The sequence below is a fragment of the Arvicanthis niloticus genome, chromosome 9 (assembly GCF_011762505.2).
Source record: "Arvicanthis niloticus isolate mArvNil1 chromosome 9, mArvNil1.pat.X, whole genome shotgun sequence".
NCBI lineage: Eukaryota > Metazoa > Chordata > Mammalia > Rodentia > Muridae > Arvicanthis > Arvicanthis niloticus.
In genome coordinates this window covers 30,142,948-30,160,628 of record NC_047666.1, presented here as the reverse complement: position 1 = coordinate 30,160,628, position 17,681 = coordinate 30,142,948, and the positions used below count along the sequence as shown (strand labels likewise).

General features: G+C 49.0%; 2 protein-coding genes across 5 annotated transcripts in view; both read right to left on the bottom strand.

The window, feature by feature from the left end:
• Zxdc (ZXD family zinc finger C) overlaps window positions 1-1,116 on the bottom strand; it is a 32,231-nt gene extending 31,115 nt beyond the window's left edge. Inside the window, exon 1 of one of the 3 annotated variants that reach the window (XM_034511604.2) lies at window positions 73-1,116. In XM_034511604.2, the coding sequence (XP_034367495.1) occupies window positions 73-1,048 (976 nt within the window). In that variant the 5' untranslated portion in view covers window positions 1,049-1,116. The remainder of the gene's footprint in view (window positions 1-72) is intronic. The other 2 variants (XM_034511605.2, XM_076940098.1) reach the window with 2 other exon arrangements.
• Window positions 1,117-6,483: 5,367 nt separating this feature from the next.
• Window positions 6,484-17,681, bottom strand: part of Uroc1 (urocanate hydratase 1) — a 26,716-nt gene continuing 15,518 nt past the window's right edge. Inside the window, exons 16-20 of one of the 2 annotated variants that reach the window (XM_034512079.2) lie at window positions 15,303-15,401; window positions 12,763-12,862; window positions 11,944-12,025; window positions 9,439-9,538; window positions 6,484-7,945 (exon numbers count right to left, since the gene is read on the bottom strand). In XM_034512079.2, the coding sequence (XP_034367970.1) occupies window positions 7,805-7,945; window positions 9,439-9,538; window positions 11,944-12,025; window positions 12,763-12,862; window positions 15,303-15,401 (522 nt within the window). In that variant the 3' untranslated portion in view covers window positions 6,484-7,804. The remainder of the gene's footprint in view (window positions 7,946-9,438; window positions 9,539-11,943; window positions 12,026-12,762; window positions 12,863-15,302; window positions 15,402-17,681) is intronic. The other variant, XM_076940096.1, reaches the window with a different exon arrangement.

Here is a 17,681-nt window from a genome sequence, read left to right as displayed (position 1 = left end):
GCTCGGCTCTTGGGTCCAGACACCATCGGGTCGGGTCCCGCCCGCCCCCGCAGGTCCGCGGCTCCAACTTACCAGGGAAATCACACTTGTAGGGCCGCTCGGGCTCGAAGTGGCTGCGCTGGTGGGAGTTGAGCTTGGCGTGTGTGGGGAAGCGCTCGGCGCACACCTCGCACTTGAACAAGCTCTCCTGCTCGTGGCCCTTCATGTGTGCCTTGAGGTTGTAGACAGTGGTGAACTTCTTGCCGCAGCCGCCCACCGGGCAGCTAAAGGGACGCAGCTTGTCATGCGACTGCAGGTGCCGTTTGAGCTTGTAGGAGGTGGTGAAGGCCCAGCCGCAGCCATCCAGCGGGCACTTGAAGGGCCGCCGGCCCTGGAGGCTGCCGTGCGTCAGCAGGTGCACCTTCAACTGGTGCTTCTTGGCGAAGCTCAGCGCGCACTGCGGCTCCGGACAGCGGTAGGCCGGAGAGCCAGCGCTGGCGGCCACCGGCCCGCGGCGGGACGCAGCAGCGTTCGAGGGCTCCAGGCCCGGGGTGGTCGCGGGATGCAGGCCCGGGGAGGCTGGCGCGGGCGCGGCGGCCAGCGTGAAGACGCCGCGGTCGAAGCGCACCAGGAGGTCCTGGTTGTGGATGGTGACGGTGCCTGCCAGAGCTGCGCCGGGGGCGGCGGCCGGGACCTGTTCCGTGGGGCTCGCGCCCGAGTCGGGCTCGGCCTCCTCCTGCCCATTGGTGTCGGCCTCGCGCGGCACTTCCAGCAGTACCACGAAGGAGTCGCCGCCGTCCTCCGGGGGCGGAGGGCTGGGCCCCGGGGCCTCCTCTTGACGCGGCCCGGGCCCGCCATCTTCCGGGCCCCCCAGCAGCAGCAGGCGGCGGCGCCCGGGACCAGCACCAAGGGACGGCTCCGCGCCGCGGCGAAGTCGGCTTGGGCCACCGCCATGTTGGTCTCCGCGCGTGGCCGGGGCGGTGAGCACCGCCGGGAGGTCCATCTTAGGCCCAGCTGAGGCGTCCGAGCCGCAGCCACCGGAGAAGAGCGGCCCAGCCCTGCCAGGCATGCGCGCGACACCTAGAGTCCGCCCCCCGGGAGTCTCTGTCAAAGCTGAGCGTAGAGTCCAGCCCAGAGTCGCACCTCGAGCTGCGCGTGCGCAAGAGCCGTGGGCGTGGCGCGCGAGGGCTGTCGGGACTGTAGTCACGAGGGAGCCAGGGGGTGGGGCAGGGGCGGAGCCTCCAACTTGCCAGTGCTTTTGGTTTGAGTCCAAACTTGGACAAATTAAGAGCGTCTTCAGGTTTTGGCTCCTACTTTTGCATCTGGGTGGCGCAAAGAAATGAAAGCTGATTGCATTTTCTAAGAGTTCCCGTGCCCTGTGTGCTTTGAAAATACAAGCTAATTCAATCGGCGATTGCCAAGTGTAAGGAAACAAGTCAAGTTTACCTGTGGCCACATGATCCAGAACTGGCACTCACTCAGGCTTTGGACCTCTCCATTTTGCTTGTCATCTTCTCTATGACCTCGCCGAAGAGCGCGTCTATCTGCTGCTCCTGGGCCACAGACCTGATTTGCCCTGTAGCAGGTCTCTACCTAAACCACTAAGGGCATTCCGGGTTTCCTTGTTACATGTCAGTCTTCTAAGTTACTAGTTGTTCCCTGAACTCCACAACTCCACTTGTCTCACACGAATTTATCTGGAATCTCACCACTCCTGTCATCACCACTCAAACTTATTTCACTCAAACTTATTCATCAAATTCAAACTTATTTCACTCCTAGGTTCTCAAATAACCAAGTGACCCGGCTTCAGTCCCCCTTTACCCAACTGTCTCCTCGCCCCCACTCTGTTCAGTCCCCCCTTCCCTGTAGGGCAGGCTTTAGTCTCCTGAAAATGCAAATACTATTAAAACCTTGCCAACCTGCCCTTTGGGCCCACACTGGTTTACCCCCATTTTCCATCAATCTGCCCCTTAAAATGCGAGGCTATGCCCCTCTCCCTGCATCTACTCTAAAAGGGATGGAAATAATGTTTACACAAAAGCTACATGCATGCTTATAGTAATCTTAGTTATAACAACTCTCCAGGAGAAACAATGCACGTGTTCATTGTCAGATGAATATTGTTCATAAAGTGGAGTATTTTTGAGGCATAACAGAGTTTTGCAAATTATGTCATGACCAAACCTATGAAAAATATTTCAGCCAAAAAAGAAATATAATGCCATGTGTATCAAATGTCCAGAAGACCTAAGTTATACAGACAGTATATTAGTGGATACTGGTAGCTACAGAGAGATGGGGAAATAGGGCTAGCCTCTAATAGGGTGGGTTCTCCAAGGAGCACAAGTTTTTGGCATTAAAAGTGTTGATTGAACAGCACATTTGATATACATACATAAGCTACTGACAACAAATGACAACAATGACTCCTCTGTATGTTTCTATTAAAATACATTTAAAAATCAACACAGAAACAGAAAGAGCACATTTGTTTGTGGAAGAACCTTACCTGTCTGTATGTGTTTGCACGCTCTGTGATAGTTTAGATATGCTCAGCCCAGCAAGTGGCACTATTAAAAGGTGTGGTCCTGTTGGAGTAGGTGTGTCACTGTGGGTGTGGTTTATAAGACCCTCACCATAGCTGCATGGAAGTCAGTCTTCCGCTAGCAGCCTTCAAATGAAGATGTTGAACTCTCAGCTCCTCCTGCACTGTGCCTGCCTGGATGCTGTCATGTTCTCTCCTTGATGGTAATAGACTGAATCTCTGAACCTGTAAGCCAGCCCCAATCAAATGTTGTCCTTATAAGAGTTTCTTGGTCAGCCGGGCAGTGGTGGCACATGCCTTTTATCCCAGCACTTGAGACAGAGACAGGTAGATTTCTGAGTTCAAGGCCAGCCTGGTTTAGAGAGTGAGTTCCAGGACAGCCAGGGCTACACAGAGAAACCCTGTCTCGAAAAACAAAAACAAAACAAAACAAAAAAAGGAGTTCCTTGGGCATGATGTCTGTTCATAGCAGTAAAACCCTAAGACAGAAGTTGGTACCAGGGTTATTGCTGTGATAGGCCTGACCATGCTTTTGTTTGGAAGAATGTGGATTTTGGGACTTTGGATTTGGAAAGCCATGGAGTGTTTTAAGTGGGGCTTACTGAGCCATCCTAGTAGGAATGTGGAAGACTTTGTTGCTGTGAGTGATTTGAACTGTGCAGACCTGGCCCAAGAGTTTCAGGGTAGAAGAACCTCAGTATGTGGCCTAGAGACTGTTTATGTAGTATTTTGGTGAAGAATGGTGGCTGCTTTTTACCTTTGTCTGAAGAGTCTGCCTGAGGCTAAGGTGAAGAGACACAGATTAATTGCATTGACAAAGTCTTAGAAATACAGATTATAGATGTTTTCCTCTGGTTAAATCTCATGAAGAGCATTTTGAATAAGCACAGCAAGCTTAGAAAGAAAAAATATAAAAAATATGGTTTGAGTATTACAGGGGCACCAGGAAGTGAAATGAAAGTGAATTTTTTTTTCTAGAAATATCCTTGATGCCATCTCTGTGGTGAGGTGGAGAAAGGGGCTTTGAATACAACATGTGTTCTCTTTGACACTACTGAATATATATATATATATATATATATATATATATATATATATATATATATATCAACTAACATTGATTCACTCCTTTCACCATGTAGGTTGGGGGTTTAACTCAGGTCATTGTGCATGGTAACAGGTGCCTTTAAGCACTGATCCATCTTAATGATTCTAGTGTGTTTTAGACCATAAGCAAGTATTTTAGAAACTAAATTCTAGATTTAGAAATTATTTTTCTACTATAGAAAATGTTTTGATAGTTCCTTAAAAACTTAAACATAGAATTAATAATGTGATCCCCATAGAGTTCTAGATTCAAACCCAAGAGCTGAAAGCAAGGCCATGGGTAGACACATGAACACCTGGCTCACAGCAGGATTTACAGGAACCCACAGCCTTTCGGTGACTGAAGGGCTAAGCAAATGTGGTCCATCATACGGAGTTCATGGAAGTGCATGCTGCTACATGCTGCCATGTGGAAGAACTCAAGGACACGACAGTGGGTGAGTAAGCCAGTCACAGAAGGATAAGCATTATGTGAGTCTACATCTGTGAGGTCTCTGGAGCACACAACTCAATAGGGTGAGAGTAGGCTGATGAATACAAGGGCTGAGGAGGAGGCAGTGTCATCTTAGGGTGATGAAAAGCTGGCTCCTAGACCTGGGTGGTGGGGAAGGCTGCATAGCACCATGGGGTGCTTCAGGACACTGAGTTGCATCCTGGAAAGTGATTGTGTGAAGTAGAAGTGTAAGGGTTCTTTGGAAAGTCAGTTGTGTTGGATGGTGTTTTGCTGGGGCAAACATGTAAAGGAGTGTTTTCCTGAAGTGGACACAGGTGAAAGACTAAGGCGGATTCATATAGGAATGTTTAACTAATGCAGACACAGGTGAAATGATGTTCTGTTAAAAATAAGCATCTGACAGGACATGTGATGAAAGATTCTTTGCTAACAACACACATGTATTAGTCTGCTTTACATTGCATAGTTGAGTGGCATTTGTCAGGACTTCATAGAGAGAAATGCACCAAAAAACTTCTGGTGGTGTGCTGCAGTTTCTTGCAGCTTCTTCAGACTTGGAGTGACTGGCAGAGAGATGACAGCTGAGACAGATCCACATGCTAAGACAAGACATGGACTGAGACAAGACCCATGGAGAACATGTAATGTTTAGAGGGATATAAATAGGACCTGACAGACAGTGACTGAGGATGATCTAGGGTTGCTTATAGAGTTAGCTATACAATGCTTGTTAGTCTTGAGTCTTTGCTGATCTTGGATTCTTTGAGAAAGGCACACACAGCCGAGAACTTTTCCTGGTGTCCCTCTAGTTCCCTCTTAACTGATTTGTGTGGAGGCAGAGGCCTGGCAGTCTCTGGTAGGTAGTGCTACTGCTGCTGATTTGTGTTTGCTATCCAGACTCTATCAAACTGGACTGCTGGTGTATCTGTGCAGTGTTTGCTAGTGGCTTAAGCTGCTGCTGCTGACCTGTGAACCAAACTGCTGACTTCCAGACAACACAGATTCGAGTTGCTCCAAAGAACTTTTTAAACAGGTGCACTTCTCCTGTGTCCTTTTTATCCACTACCTCTGGTGGGTGGTGGGCTAAAAGGGGGGTTAAAGTGTTTAAGAGCCATAAAGAACTAAAAATAGGCATTAAAAATTTAAAGTTACAGTTGTGTGTTTTACTACAATGCAAGAAAAAAAAAGAAAACATGTTGGAAAGCAGTGGCTAGCATGTGGACATTATTATCTTCTGTGTTCTCTGTCTTTTCAAGAGTGTCTTAGTAGTTTTTAGGACACCTGTCAATGGGTGGATTCAAGCTGTTGGATTTGCCAGGAATCATCTTGCCTGCTCTGAACTGCACACTCTCCTCTATGGTTTGTCTAGCCCTCTGACCCAGGTAGTCTCCTGCTACCTTCTGCTGGACCTCACCCTTTTTTAGGAACATTGTTTTTCTTCTGCTCCTTCCAGGTTGGAGTGCTCAGGTCCTGGCTCCAGCAAGGCTCAGGAAAGCCACTGTGGTTTTCAGGCAGAGATGCAACACACTGTTGCTGCACTTTGCAAGGATCTCCACAGGAGTAGAATTAGGCTGAGAATGGAGGCAGGGAGCCTACATAGAGGCCAATGAGAAATCTGAGCAAGATTGGCCTCATGGGCAATGGAGGAAGCCAATCAGATCGGGGCCCATTCCACACTACCCAAGGTAGACTGAGCCCTGCCTATTCACACTACTGTGTTGGGGGACATTTTAGTATCACCCCCCCAAGATGGCAGCTTGTCTTTTAATGTTACTATATGTACTTATCTGTTCAACTAAATTTTACTTTATTTTACTGTGTATGCGTGTATGTGTGTGTGTGTGTACTAAATATGTGTTCCACCACTGAGCCTCTACCAGCCTCTATAAGAATTGCATTTTTATAAATAAACATGTTCCTGGCTTTTAGAGGGGAAATGGAATAGGCCTAGCCTAAACCTATTTCAGTTATACTTATATGAAATAGAACTAAATTTACTTTAAATGAATTACAATGTCAAAATTTACAATTTACTTTCTTGGTCATACTAGCCACATCTGAATACTGGACATGCCATATGAGGTATCTATTCTACTGAAGACAAGGGCTAGCAGGTTTGCTGACTGTTGCCTGCTGTACGGTTCACAGTACAGGGAAATTCCTCTTGCAGGCAGGGGCTGGAACTCCACTGAACGATAGTGCACAAACATGACAAGTGCAGAGGGGGTCTCTCCAGTTTCAGCCCCTGCCTGATTCTCTGCTGTGACACTACATAGAGAATAAGGAAAAACCAAGGTTATCTCTCAACAGAGATCCAGGTATTGTGGCTCTGCTGTGCATATTTGAAAACTGAGGCTCAAAGGCCCTGGTCCCTCACTGAAGGATGTCTGGCTCCTTTTTGATTTAAGAAATTATTTATTTTATGCAAGAAACATAGACCAAAATACCAGAAATCCAGTTTCGACCTCTGCTATGACTCCTGATTGGGCTAAAGGCTTATTCCAAAGGCATGCTGGGAGGTGATGGAAACTTTAGAGCAAGGGGAAGGTCTTCAGGATATTGGAACATGCCCTTGAGGGCATGTAGGACTTGGGTCCAAGCATCTCCTCTTTCTTCCTGGCACAAGCAGTTTGTTCTGCCATATGCTCCCTGCCATTGCCATTTGCCACTGTTGCCAGGACCCAAAGCAGTATGACTTCCTGATCTTGGATAAGGATTTCCAGAACTGCCAGCCCCCCCCCCCCAAAAAAAAACCAAAAACAACAAAAACAAAAACAAAAACAACCTTTTCCTCTTTGTAAGTTAACTGCCTCATAGCCCTGCCTCAGCTTAGGGGGCAGCACAGCAGGAGAGCTGGCCTGGTGAAGATAGAAAAGAGGGCACAGGGCATAGTAGTGGGAGGCGGCCTAAGCTGGGTATTGGTGGTTAGGAGGCACTATAAAGTAGTGGCAACTTCCAGGGGAAGGTCTGAGGAAACACAGCCACCCAATTCTCTTGCCAGGGCTCCTGTTTCAGAGGCAAGGCTGGTGTAGGTCTGGTTGGATTGCAGGGCATGGGAAAGGTATAAGAACTCAGCTTATGGCTAATGCAACTTCTGCAGGATTCCAGATCAACCCAGGGACCTCTGGAAGTGGTTGGTTCTGTTTTTCATGTTCACACAGCTGGCCTGAAATGTGTCTTTTCTCCACATGTTGCAGTAGCACCTGGCCACTTTGACTTAGAGACTCTGTTACCCACTCCTGCTAGCCCAGTCTGTGCCATGTGCTTACCTCTACTTTAGTCTTTATTTCCTGTCTATCTTCCCCATACTCCTCAGCACCAAGTACCTGGTGTACCCATGCCGGGAACCGGAAGTGATGGCATAGACAAGGGATGGGTAGGTAGCAGTGCGGGCACAGTAGTGGACAGGAGACTGAATAGCACATTTAGAAGGTCACAGAGAATCCTGTGAGGCTAGTGTCAGCTTGGCCAGCATTCAAGGTTCCTTCCCATCTGAGCTGGAGTCCACTCTTCTGCAGGCTTATGGGCCTGTCTGTGAACAAGATGTACCCTGTCCTCAAGCCAGTGGTCAAAGACAAGTGCCTCCACCTTGATAGGCCTCTGTGGTTCACTATGTAGGACACTAAGAGTGCCACGTAGGGGTGCAGTGTGGGGAGGGCAATGAGCTGTGTGGGATGGCAGTGGGAAGGAGGGGATCAAGAGGACCCTCACTCTTCTCAGGGTCGCAGGGCCTTCTGTAGCACTTGTTCATCTGCCACCTCATGGGGAAGTGTCACCACCAGGCCACTGTTCTCCTGCATTGTCTGGCAGATGATCTCATAGGCCTTGGGGTTTCCAGACCAGCAGCGCCGTGCCACCTGCAGAAGCCGAGCACATAGCGTTGGAATCAAGATCACAGGGATGTATCTACACATGGTATCCTGCCTCCCAAACACTGCCTTTTCTACTTGGGGATTTCAGAGCCTCTTTTGTAACTGCCCAGCTCAGAACCCCTGCTCTCTTACCTGGAACATATAACTGACTTACCCTCTCTTCAATCTGAAACCAGCCCTACCTTCCACCCCAAAGAATGACCAGACATTTACAGAGGGCACTGCCTGGTCAGAAAGAGCTCATCCCTAACACGCATTCATCCTTTCTCCTTTAAGAATCCTCATCACCAGCCACAAAATCTCTCCTTGGCCTGCTTTCTCTTGTGTGCCTGGTCTGTCCTAAGTGATGGCGATGGCACCTTCTCAACAAGCTGCCACCAACCATCTCCAAGCTACCCCCTGACTATGTCCATACTACTGATAGTGGGATCTCCTAGGAGGAAACCCTATAATGTCTCACTGTGACTCCTAGTGTCAGAATGTGGAGCCCTGATTCCTGCTGAAGTGTTAAAGTTTAGTGGTTCCTGGTGAGTGGCCCTACCAGAGCCTCTTCACCTGCCTCTGCCTCTGGGTACAACCTCTGTCATCCAGAGCTACAGTCTGCTCTCTGGTCCTTTGCTCTGGAATCCCTCCTCAGCTTGCTCAAACCCCATATACCTTTCCTCATCATTACCTGACCTCCATTCTCTGGTCGATCCTTCTGAACTGCCTGAGATATGGTTTGGAAGAGAAATCTGCCCCCCTTTCTCCTGTAGGATGCTGTGTCACTGCAAAGATGGGCCACAATCCCAGGACTGAAGGTTTATCTAGCTTCTAAAATGTGATCTTTGTCTGCCTTTGAAAGTGGCAGTGAGGGTTGGCGTAACTGTCTGACATGGGCAAAGCTCACCCAGTGCAGCAAAAAGGAATAGCAACACAAAGCAGTGAAAGATGAGCCTTAAAAGAGAGATCTTGAGGTCAGGGTGCAGCATAATGATGGAGTGAGCATGTCTGAGGCCCTGGGTTCCATCGCAGCCCACAAATAGTAAGACATCAACACCAGTGCAGGGGGGTGCTTCAGGAGGAAGGACTGAGCCCACCAAGGTCCATCTGCATGTACAGAAGCTATACTGCAGGGTGAGACCAGAGATAAGGATAACCAAAGAAGAGATGGCTCAGCAGTCAAGAGCACTGGCTGTTCTTCCAGGGGACTTAAGTTCAGTTCCCAGCACCCACATGGTGGCTCACAACAGTATCTCCAGTTCCAAGGAATCTGATGCCCCCTTCTGATCTTTGAGGGTACAAGGCACATACATGGTACACACACACACAAAGTCAAATAAAAATAAACCTTAAAAAAATAGAGGGAGCCCTGGAGGGGCTGGGAATGGAGCCCTTATTGGGGTAGGGCCAGAACCACAGCCCAGGCTTCCAACCTGGATAGGCAGAGCCATGGAGGAGAGGGGGTAGTGAGGAGTTGAAGAGTTCAGGGGACTTACACCATTGGAGACATCCCAGCTGAGCATCATCCTGGCTTTCTGCTCAGCCTCTGGGGTTCCATCTAGAACAAGGCCAAATCCCCCATTGATCACCTCACCCCTGCAAGAGACAGAACAGTTCCCAGCTAACTCCCTGCATCAACTTGCCTGGAGCAGGAATGTTTGCAAGACTTCAGGTATTAGCTTGAGAAGATACCAGCACAGGGGAAGCCTAGTCACATTAACCTCTATATCATAAAGCCATGTGGCCAGCAGAACAGAGCAGCTACATCCTGGCTTCTCAGATAATTATGCTTCTGAGCCGATCTTGTCCACTTCATGTATCCCTTTAAGAACCACCCTCCCCGCCCCCATCACCTTCTGCTTGATGCCTGCTTGTCCATCAGAATGGGAAACAATCTTTCTCATTGTATCCAGGTTGTGTACATGATGGCCAAGTGCTCTAGTGCTGAGCTACACCCTGGTCTCCAATAGTGCTCTGAGAAGGGAGGGAGGTTGTTTCACAGGGCTCACAGAAGCGGTGATAAAGCACAGATGGGCACACAGGAAGGCTGGCTGAAAGTTGCAGTGCCCCACGTGGGCTGGTAGTTGCCCAGATGACTGACTGCCCAGAGGCTGCCTGAGCTTACCTGGTCTGTGAAATGATATGAAGTCTACCTACACACCATCCTTTCCTATTACAGACTTTACTAAGGAACAGTTGCTCCCACTCAGTGATGACCAAATGGCCATGTCCTGCAGGTGTGGTCTGGAGCACACGAAACTGCAGCCAACTGGTGCCAAGTGGACACAGAGAGCAAAAGCTGTCACCAAGCAGACACTCCAAAAGGGGGACTGTGACAAGGCCAAGGCCTTGGAGTGAGCTAAACTTGACATCCAGCTGTGAGTGGTGACCTTGCGATGGGAAGATGGGAAGAGCCTCTCAACAGCACTGTAGGAGACAGTCCAGGAAGTGGAGAAGAAGCAAGTCAAGAAGCCCCAGGGAAAACAGCTTAGACTCTTAGATTCCTGCCAAACAAGGAAGAAAATAAAGCCACAGAACTGGGTGTGGTTTGTCCTTGGAGAATCAACAACGGTAAGCCAGATCCCTCAACCCCTTTGGCGGTGTTGGGACCATATCCTCCCAGCTGAATTCCCAGACCATCTGCTGTTTGTCCTGTGAGGCTTGGGACAAGCTTCAGCCATTTTAACAGTCACACTCCTGTTCATCCCCTCCCCTGTGCTCCATAACCAGGGAGCTCTTTTCTGTGCTGTTTTTCTCCAGCCAGGACATGTGCTGTGGTCACATTTTCCATTAATTAAAGCCACCTGACTAGGTTGCAGCTAAGAATTTTAGTCTTGGTGGGCATGAGGCCAAGCCAGCCATCTGAATGCACTGGGAAGCTGGTTAATGGAAGGACTTGGCTCTTCAGGACAGAGAGGCTTGCCTGGATCCAATCATACTCCTCCCCAACCCCCACCTCTGACCATCGCGCCCCTGACTGCTTAGAGCAGCCAGGGCTCCAGCTTTGAGCTGCTCTGGGAATTCCAGACAAGACATTTTCTTAGCAGAGGCAAACCCACTGAGCCTCAGTTTCTTCACCTGTGAAGCCTATGTTTTGTTTTTGATTCTGGGAGAGGGAATATGAAAGAGGCCAGGGAATTCGGCTGCATAGTCCTTGTCTGAGGAATCCGAGTTAATATTTTCAGCTGCAGAGGACTGGCCATTGCCAATCAGAATGAGACCTCCCTAAAGTCTGGATGTTAAATGTTCACTTGTGGGAGGTAGTGGAACTTTTAAGGGGTTTGGGACCTCATGGGAGGTCTTCAAGTCATTGAGAAGTGCTTTTGCATGAGATTCTGGTTTCTTCTTTTCCCTGTCATGAATGAATGGTTCTGTCTGCATTCCTAGAGGAATCCCGTCATACTGTGCTACCTAAATGCAGTGTGGTCAGTGGACCATGGACTGCAACCTATGAAGCTGTGAGCCAGATAAGCCTTTCCCCTTGTCAAGCTGGGGACCTCTACTGTCACAAGAACGGAAAGGTGACCAATGTAGAGACCATCGTAGAGGCCACAGTGACCCTCCCCTGGTGCTGACTGGAAAGTGACCTGTGTGAATGTAGCTGTAAGCTGGGGAGAGTGGGGAGCCTAGAACCTGCTGTCCTGGCAACCATGTGCTCCCTCTCTTTCAAGTGAGGTAGTTATATAGTGGGAATGGGAATATGGAAATGAATGTGGCTGTTACTCATGCTGACCTTTGTGTCCTATATGATAAGTACAGGTCAAACTGCTAGAGTTGCTTTATGCAAGACTCCCTCTCTGTCCCTTCATCCTCTGCACCCCAACATACTGACCCCTGGTTCCCAGCTCACGTGAGGAAGGTATTCACACAAAGCCCTCGATAGAACAAGTGGTCAGGGACCCAAGTCCAAGAACTTTAGGCCTCCAGACGTGCCCCTGCACCAAGAGGACCCCATGGTCTCCACATCAGCCCACAGAGCCTGCTCTCTGATGTCTTCTTACCAGCCTACACCCCCTCCGTTGTGAAGTGCAACCCACGTGGCACCACGGCAGGCATCTCCCACGAAGTTCTGCACGGCCATGTCTACAGAGAAAGGGAAGCATGTGCCATTATCCCTTGCACTAGGCAATCCTGAGGGCCAGACAGGCTTATGCGAATTCTTGGAAGTGAAGAACATTGTGTCAGGCAGTAAGTGGGGAGCAGAGACAGGGGAGTCTAGAAACAGGAAGCAGGAGAAACGGACCAAGCCCAGTTGGTCCTATTCTCCTTTTCTACAGCTACACTCTCTGGCACTGAATTCGCATTCATGCCTGGACAAAGATTGCAAAGGAATGACACTTTTTGACTTCATCGGAGAAGTGAGGTCCCTACGTTGGCAGCAGGACTTGAGAGGTGATCGCCTCAGCAAATGCATGTGCTGTCCCTTTAAATGCTGATAGCTCTCCTCCAAGTAGTTTTGTTCTCCAGGAAAACCCAGAAGTCACTCTGGCTCAAGCTTTTAGATGACTTAGATAAATTTGCTTATTATCACACCCAGCTCTACCCAGGAGGCATTCCTGTGCAACATTTTTTTTTTTTTTTTTTTTTGGTTTTTCGAGATAGGGTTTCTCTGTGTAGCCCTGGCTGTCCTGGAACTCACTTTGTAGACCAGGCTGGCCTCGAACTCAGAAATCCGCCTGCCTCTACCTCCCAAGTGCTGGGATTGTAAGCTTAAGCCATGCTGCCCTATCCCAGTCAGCTGCCCAAACCACTGAGACTATGGGTGCGCGCCTCCTCAGCTGACTAACATTAAATGACAAAAATCCTTTGGTCTTCCTCACCTGCGCAGAAGGCAGAACCATCATAAATATTCGAAGTCTCCCTAAAGGGGCTGTCAGTGCCACTCACATCATGGTGGTCACGGCTCAGGACCACCGGTGCCTGCAGAGAGCAGGGAAGGGTGTATCAGTCAGAAGTGTTTACCAGGCTCGAGGGCATGAGGCAGAGGATGAAAGGGGGGCCACTCCAGATATCATTTGAATTTTTGTACCTTGAAAATAGGCCCACTCTAGCAAGAACAAACACCTGAAGCTTTTGCTAGGTTCCTGTGTACCAGCTGGCATCAGTGTGATACGCCAACATGAGATCACAGACCTTCAGAAGAGTTTGATCCAGATAACAGGACTGCTAACACACTCACTTTGTAGGCGACATAACAGAGGCACAGAAAGACTGAGGAACTTGGCCTACATCAAAGAGCTTGACAGCTGGTAAGCTGGGGTGTAAACCTGTACATGCTATACCAAGTCTGGGCTCCACCCTTGGGAAGTTTGGTCTCTGAGTCTTTGCAGAGAGGAAAGGGGCTAGAAGACAGCCTTAGGTGTGTGGGTGTAGGTGTGAACAGGCACAGCTAGGAGGTGTCCCCTTGTGATATGGGAAGTAGTGTTGTGGACTAAACTACTTGTGTGATGTCAAGGAGGTTACCTCCCCTCCCTGGGCCTTGACTATCTGGGCTAGGTAATTGCCAGGGCCTGCTTTGTGCTGGTGGTGTCTGTGAGGACAAACCCATTTGGTGAAATTAGTCACATGTGCAAACAGTGCTCCCTCTATTCTAAACATTTCATGACCCCTGGGGACCCAGTAGGTACAGTGGGAAGCTTTCCTGCCTGTACCCATATGGTGGAGGATACAGCTAACCCTGGAGGTGCAGCAGGTATGGCTGAGGACAGATGGGCTCAGGTTACTTGTGCTGTGCATAGCCTACTTCCATCATGAGAGTAAGCTTCTCCTAGAGCCATGTGAGGTCAGTGGGAAAGTGGTGGGCAAAGGGGACCCTGAGCTAGCAAGATGGCAACAGGGGAGATATGGGCAACTGCATGGTCAAGTATCATCCTCGCTATGGTCAAAGGGAGCAGTTACTAGTGTCCGTGAGGACTGCCACTTGTCTCCAATGAAGTGATGCTGTTTCTAGGCCTGGGCCAGGCATTCTCCCCAAAGTTCACAATGAAGGAGCTACAGCTAGCCCTCCCATCCCTTCACAGAGGTTCTTGGAATTTCAGCGGCTCTCCACACTTGATGCAACTTGCTGGGAGGCTTGAGTTCTCCATGGAACTCAGAAGACCCCCCAGATACCCTTGCTTTCCTTGAGCAGGCCATGCTATGCCTGTGACTTCATCTTTGTGCTGAAATTGCTTTCTGGCACCTCTGGTCATTCAGGGTTCAGTTGAATACCAGCAGTCCAGGAAAGCCTGTCCTGTCCAACCACAGATTCCCATCTCACCACCAGGGTTCATGATACCTATAAGCACCTCCTAACTTTTATCTGTGCTATGTGTCACCAGCTCCAAGGCCAGGACACTGTCCATCCTGCCCTCTGCTATGCCCCAAGGTACCAGCACAGTAGGACTCTAGCAAATATTGTCCAGAGAACCAAAGAAAGAGGGAGCGTGTTCTAGCTTGGATGCCAGCAGGCGCTTCTCAGCAGCCCTCTCACACAGTGGGCTTCAGGAAAGCATCCCAAGGGGCTCGGGATGCCGTCCTTGCTGCAGGTGCCACCCTGGGCTCTGAGGCTAGGCCATCTGCAGGGATGACTTTCCATACTCCCACTTTTCTTTAGCTCTCCCTCACCTCTGAGTAGCATTCCCAGTACTCCAGAGAAAACAATGCCACCAAGAATAGGACACAAGCCCCCAGAACAAGAAGAAAAGGAGAAACTAGCTTCTTTGAGCACATGGGCTCAGGGTTCTGGGTCTCCAGAGGTGTGAGAAGGGTGAGCAAACTTGGGCCACTTTTCACAGTTTGAACCAGGGAACTCAGAAAAGACGTGTTGCATTATTTTTTGTGGACTGTGACTCACTTGAGCCTCACACCCACTTTGGAGCTCTCCACACACTATTCTTTACACTGAAGAGAGAAACACAGGTCAGAGTGACCTGACTTGCCCAGGTTACAGCAAAAGAGACACTGTTGGGACTCGTGTTTGAATACGCCTGCTCACTCCTCGTCTCTAGTTCTCCCTCCACAGTGACCTGTGCTCAGAGTTGGGATTCTGGGAGGATGCTAAGTCCTCCATTGCTCTCCTCCCCTCCCCCTTGCCTCCCAAGTGAGGCCAGGATCCCAGAGCAGCTCTTCTCTAGGCCCCTCTGCCCATCTGCTCCACAGAGTCCAAGGACTTCAGGGAACCTAGTGTTCCTGCAAGGGCACTCAGCCAGGGATGGCGAAAGCTCCTTGTTACTAGGGCAGAGTGGTGGTGGCCCCAGCTCTCCCAGAAGATTGCAGAGGTGGGAAGGGCAGCCTGGGTATGAGTGGGAGTCCTAGCTGGGAGGCCCTAAGCAGGGCATTTGGTGATATGGAACCTTAAAGCACAGGCTATATCCATCACCTTGATCTTCCCACTGGCGATGGCCTGGTTAATGGCCACAGCAATGGCCACACGGCCTTTTTGGTCTGAGTACAGGATTCTTGCCTGGGATCCCACCACCTGCAGAGGAGAGAATGAGAGAGCGGCTCAGCCAAAATGCATCCAAGAGCTTGGTACGGGGAGAGGTGTGAGTGATACCTGAGCCTGCTGGCCCATCTAGGGAGACCTGGGAGGAACTGGAATGCATGGAGACTCTGAAGTATGGGGCCCTGGGGCACATCTCTCATCAAGCCCACTAGATACCACACTGGTGGGCCAATGCATGTCCATAAATGGTCTGGGTTACCACATTCCCTTCTATGTCTCTTTCCTTAGGGTCCATCCCTAAAGGATCCCTGGAGACTGATTTCATGTGTACCATGGAGGTTTCCTATTGTGGGGTCTGTCTGCCTCCCTGAGCCCTTTCCACATCATAACAGAACCACCAATGTGAGACTTGGTCAAGCCTGACTTGCTGCAAGAACTCTCCCCACAGTCCACAGCTGAGTCCTCAGGAAAACACTGCATTATTGTCACATGCTTGATCCCACAGATGAGGAGACTGAGGCCCAGAGAGATGGGTAACCTCCCTATAGGTTGGTACTCAGATCTCGTGTTCTTGTGTTGCACCTCTGGAAGGAAATGTCAGTGAGTGTTCAGGAATTTAAAAAGTCATTTTTTAACTCTACAGTTCTCAGCCAGGATGCTACTTGGTGATGGCTGCAGATAATTTTTGGGTGGTGTGTGGACCCCATAGAGATGATTCCAGACTCCCTGAGTGTAGGTGTCTACATAGCCATGAGTATGACAGCATTGTTAATGAGACAGAGAGGTAGAAACAACAAAGGTATCCAGCAGCTGAAGCAAGGACAGGCAAAATGTGGTTTATCCACTTGATAGAGCAGAGCCTGCATCTCCAGCTTCTGCCCATGTACATTCAACAAACCATGATCAAGAGTGTTCAGGAAAGCTGGGTGTAATGGTATATACGTTTAATCCCAGCACTTAGGAGGCAAAGGCAAGCCTCTATGAGTGAGTTCCAGGATAGCTGGGGCTACATATGATCATATCTTTTAAAAATTCCAGAAAAGGATTAGGGGAGATGCTTGATTGCATCAAATGTTTTGCATGCACATATGAGGACCAGAGTTCAGAGCCTTAGCACCACATCAAAGCTGACCGTGCAGGGCAGCCCACCTGTAATCCCATGCTCAGTGGGCTAACATGGGCTTGTTGGAGTAGCCTAGCTATCTAGACAGTGAGTTCTGGGTTGAACAAGAGACCCTGCCTCAGTAAATAAAAGGTGAAGACAAATCAAGGAAGACACTCTGGTCAACTTTTGTCTCAAACACAGACAGACACACATGTACATCCATCAGCATACACATGTACACACACACACACACACACACACTTTATACATTCAGAAAAGAAAAACCTAGCTGTATTGAATGTAGATGGGCTTTTTTTCTCTTGTGAATATTTCCTAAGTGACTCAATATTTAATGTTTATACAGCCTCTACCTTGTCTTAGATCTAACAAGTCATCCAAAGGAGATGTGAGGCACGTGGAGGGCCTGTGTAAGTTCTGTGTCAGCACGAGGTCTTGTGTATTAAGGATCTGAGAAGGCTGTGGTATCCACCGAGGTCTTGAAACCAAACCCCAACCTGGGTTATAGAGGGAAAACTATAACGTTCTAATCCTGGAAGGGCAGAGGACTCTGACTCATGCTGCACAGACAGACCTTGAGACTGCCAGCCAGAGCTGGCTAATCAGAACTACACAAACACTGCACAAATCTGCACTGCTCCATTCTTAAGGGTCCCCTAGAGCACCTTGGACTGGGAAAGGAGGGTGGATAGTGTTTAGTTAAAAACTGTGTGATATGGAAGATGAGAAAGTTATGGTAATGGATGGCAAGGGCAGAAAGACAGCACTGAATGTGCTTCACACTCTGGAACTGTACCCTGAAGTGCTTAAATTAGGGTCATAAAATTCATATATATATATATATATATATATATATATATATATATATATCCCTACAATTTAAAAGATGCCTCTTCTCAGATGTTGATAGCTCCTAGAAACTTCAGTTTCTCTAAAGAAGATGTTGCATGTCTGCCCCTCCTACCTGTGGCGCTGGACAAAATTGTGCAAAATGGGGCAGGGACGAGCAATGGGGACACTCATATCTTACTGAGCTGAGAGTTGCCATGAACAGTAGAACTGGTGTCCTCATTGGGTCTGGCAAAGGGACTTTCTCCAGGCACCTCCAGTTCTTTTCTTTTCTTTTCTTTTCTTTTCTTTTCTTTTCTTTTCTTTTCTTTTCTTTTCTTTTCTTTTCTTTTCTCTCTCTC